Raw genomic sequence first — 1575 nt, 5'->3', positions numbered from 1 at the left:
CCACCTTTATTCCTCGATGTGTCCGAAAGCGCAGACAGCAGCACCCCGTGGTCCTGGGCTGCACAGGGATGCTTGGGGCAGCACAGCAGAGCTCCAGCTCCATTGCTGGGTCACTGCAGGGCTCCAACATGGGCATAAACCATCTCAAATGAGTCCCCACAGGACCCTGTGTCCCCATCTCCGCCACCTCCCCTGCTTTCCCAGTGCCACCCGCCATCCCTGGTCACCTCCTATTGCCTCTGCATAAGGATGCAGCCAGGGAGCTTTTGGGGCTCGGAGGCAGCTCTCCTCCCACGGGGCCATAGTCCCACCAGCCTGACCCGTTTTCTTCCCCTCAGGTGACAGCTATGGGGTGCTGCCCCGGCCCTGCCGCGCGCTGGTTTTTGCTGAACCCGCAGAGCGGTGCTGGCCGCGCACGCGATGACTTCTACGCTGTGGTGCAGCCCATGCTGGCAGACGCCGACATCGCCACCACCCTCTTCATCACTGGTGAGGCCCTCATCTCCTCCTCCTCCCTTCCTGTGGTCCTATCTGGGTGCTGCCAGCCCAGAATGGGCTCCTCCGAGTGCCTTGTAACCCCCCATCACCACAGGTCTGGCTCCTGTGGGCTTAGTTTGGAGACCCTGGTGGGTGGCTGTCACAGGCAGTGGTAGCAAAGGGTATGAGGGGACACAGTTGCACTAAGTAGGGGTGACTGCCTCTCCTCCTGCCTTCGTGGGGACAGTGGGGCTGGGGTCACCATCTGAGGAGTGGCAGCAGCAGGGCAGAGGGATGGAGGGCAATACTTGATGGTCTCCAATCTCCCCCCACAGAAAGACCCCACCACGCACATGAGAAGGTGCGGGATGAGGACCTGTCGCAGTGGGACGTGTTGGTGATCATGTCTGGAGATGGGCTGCTGTATGAGGTGAGGGACACCCCAGGGCATGCCCCTGCCCCCAGCCAGGATGGGCACAGAGCCTGGAGGAGAAGCATGCTGGGGGCAGGAGCCAAACTTTGAGACATGAAGGCAGGCAGAGATGGCAGAAATAACAACCAGCTTGGAGCTGGCAGCCACAGCCTCATCTTGCCATGGCTGGGGGCACCATGGGCTCTACTCCCCCTGGGCTGGGCAGGGGCCGCTGGGTTCCTTGCCTGGCCCCGGGTACCATCAGTTCCCTCGATCCCTGCAGGTGGTGAATGGGATCATGGAGCGGCCGGACTGGGAGGACACATTGAAGAAGCCACTGTGCATCTTGCCGGGGGGCTCCGGGAACGCGCTGGCCGCCTCCATCAACCACTATGCAGGGTGAGCCCTGGCACCAGCCGCCGGCACCGCACACAGGGCTGTGCTGCCACTAGGACAGGGGATGAGGAGGGAGGTCCCAGCAGTGACACAGGGGCGAGGGTTGCACGTGGATGCTGGGCCAGCAGGAGAGGCCCAAGCTGGGTCCAGCCCAAACTCACCCTTCTCCATCCCTCGCAGCAACGATGACGTCGCCAAGAAGAAGCTGCTGACGAACTGCACATTCATCCTGTGCAAGGGCCTGCACACGCAGATGGACCTGGTCTCGCTGAGCACGGCCTCGGGCAAGC

General features: G+C 62.5%; 1 protein-coding gene across 1 annotated transcript in view; it reads left to right on the top strand.

Moving 5' to 3' along the window:
• Window positions 1-355: 355 nt before the first annotated feature.
• SPHK1 (sphingosine kinase 1) overlaps window positions 356-1575 on the top strand; it is a 2027-nt gene continuing 807 nt past the window's right edge. The window contains exons 1-4 of the mRNA XM_010192895.1: window positions 356-489; window positions 813-907; window positions 1173-1288; window positions 1466-1569. Of these exons, the coding sequence (XP_010191197.1) occupies window positions 447-489; window positions 813-907; window positions 1173-1288; window positions 1466-1569 (358 nt within the window). The 5' untranslated portion in view covers window positions 356-446. The remainder of the gene's footprint in view (window positions 490-812; window positions 908-1172; window positions 1289-1465; window positions 1570-1575) is intronic.

Source organism: Mesitornis unicolor, unplaced genomic scaffold (assembly GCF_000695765.1).
Source record: "Mesitornis unicolor isolate BGI_N332 unplaced genomic scaffold, ASM69576v1 scaffold18859, whole genome shotgun sequence".
NCBI classification, from domain to species: Eukaryota; Metazoa; Chordata; class Aves; order Mesitornithiformes; family Mesitornithidae; genus Mesitornis; species Mesitornis unicolor.
Note: the sequence above shows the minus strand (reverse complement) of the source record. Positions and strands in the feature narration are given on the sequence as shown.